This window comes from Pseudorasbora parva, chromosome 1 (genome assembly GCF_024679245.1).
Source record: "Pseudorasbora parva isolate DD20220531a chromosome 1, ASM2467924v1, whole genome shotgun sequence".
In the NCBI taxonomy this organism is placed as follows: Eukaryota; Metazoa; Chordata; class Actinopteri; order Cypriniformes; family Gobionidae; genus Pseudorasbora; species Pseudorasbora parva.
This window is the reverse complement of record NC_090172.1, coordinates 485,001-486,762: the sequence shown is the minus strand read 5'-3', so window position 1 is coordinate 486,762 and position 1,762 is coordinate 485,001. Positions and strand designations below refer to the sequence as shown.

The 1,762-nt window shown below is 42.3% G+C and overlaps 1 protein-coding gene across 1 annotated transcript in view; it reads right to left on the bottom strand.

Moving 5' to 3' along the window:
* Positions 1–310: 310 nt before the first annotated feature.
* The window catches only part of mrpl15 (mitochondrial ribosomal protein L15), an 8,076-nt gene continuing 6,624 nt past the window's right edge, over positions 311–1,762 (bottom strand). Inside the window, exon 5 of the mRNA XM_067447482.1 lies at positions 311–720. Within this exon, the coding sequence (XP_067303583.1) occupies positions 392–720 (329 nt within the window). The 3' untranslated portion in view covers positions 311–391. The remainder of the gene's footprint in view (positions 721–1,762) is intronic.

The following is a 1,762-nucleotide window of genomic DNA, read 5'->3' as shown; positions in this document are numbered from 1 at the left end:
ATTTTTGGACCCAAATGTATTTTGGATGCTTCAAGAGACTCTAATTAACCCACTGATGTCTCATATGGACTACTGTGATGATGTTTTTATTCCCTTTCTGGACATGGACAGTATAGTGTGCATACACTTGCATACGCTCTCGGACTAAATATAAAATATCTTAAACTGTGTGTGAAGATGAGCGGAGGTCTTACGGGTGTGGAGCGACATTAGGGAGAGGAGTTAATGACAGGAGTTTTCGTTTTAACTAACCCTTTAAGGCCCACAGAAATTAATCTGTTTCCAAATCAATGCATTAATGAGGCCAGAATGTGGGATCAGTTTTTATTAGACACTGGATTTATATACATATACACACACGCAAGCACACACACACACACACACACACGACTTAAGAAGCGTAATAGCGCAGCACTTTCTCATCGGTGGGTTTGAGGATCTTCTTGTCTGCCAGATTGACGACCCATCCTGGCCATAAGCCGAAGAAGATCTGCCGAGGGTCCTTCCTCTGCTCCCGGAGCTCATCGGAGCCGCTTTCGGGAACGCTGTAGCCGTATTTCTGGGCCAGATTGAGCCGCGCCGCCTGGACCTGTTTGGGGTCAGCCAGATATCCGCGGTTCCTGGGGTCGGTGTAATACGGCAGCAGATCTTCACCAGGAAGCAGACGCTTGGGGATGGGTTCGCCAGACATCAGGAAGGGCATGGGTTTGATGAGGACTTCTGAAACACACACACACACACACACACACACACAGAAATCTTAGTGCCGTGGACAAAGTACACAACTTCATCACTTGAGTAAAAGTACTGCTGGTCAAATATTACTCCATTATAATCTGCCAATGGGGTGAGAAGAATAATCTTGTTTTCTGTTTGAATTAAGATTATTTTTCTCACCCCATTGGCAGATTATTGATCTTATTTTAAGCAAAAACTCTCTTCATTTTGAGTTATTTTTCGGTTCCTTTGGTCGCCTTTGGCTTGGCTTGCTCAGTTGGGGACACTAACATTATGATCTGATTTATTCAACTAAATATACAAATAAAATTTATGAATGAGGTCTTATTTAATTCTATAAACTCTAATACTGATCTGCCAGCATTGTCTCTCTATGATAAATAAAAATAAGCTGATAACATCACTGTTTACTCCAGAACGACTGTACAGCCCAATCTAATTCTGCTGCAGTATTGTCCTGTTTAACACTGAAGCTGCTCTGACACAATCGGCGCTGGAGAAGAGCGATAGAAATAAAGATGAACGCTGCTGTGCCAGGGGCGGGGTGTGTGTGATGTCACGGTCGAACGGCTTGATGCGAGACGGGAAAACATAAGGAGATTAAAAACAAACACTTGATCAGTGGCGTAAATTTGTTTTAAAAAGTGGGTGGGACAGATTGCGTATCATATGCACGCCAAAGCTCATTTTGACGTGTGAGGGGCGCTTATACGTCAAAATATAACGTATAATATGCATATGGTAGGCAGTTTCTCGCGTGCATATGATACGCACTATATGGGGAATTAAGGGCGGTAGCATCGCTGATACAGTGTTATATCAGATGTTAAATATGCACAATAACAATTGCAGAAAATTGCATATTAAGATGTCCGGAAATCAGTTAAATAGTTCATGTATTGATATAGATCTTGTTTAATTATTGCATCTAAACACAATATAGCGCTGTGCCAAGAGTTTTCCTTGGTGTGTGTGTGTGTGTGTGTGTGTGTGTATCCTCTCCTCAGGGTCGGTTATACTAACG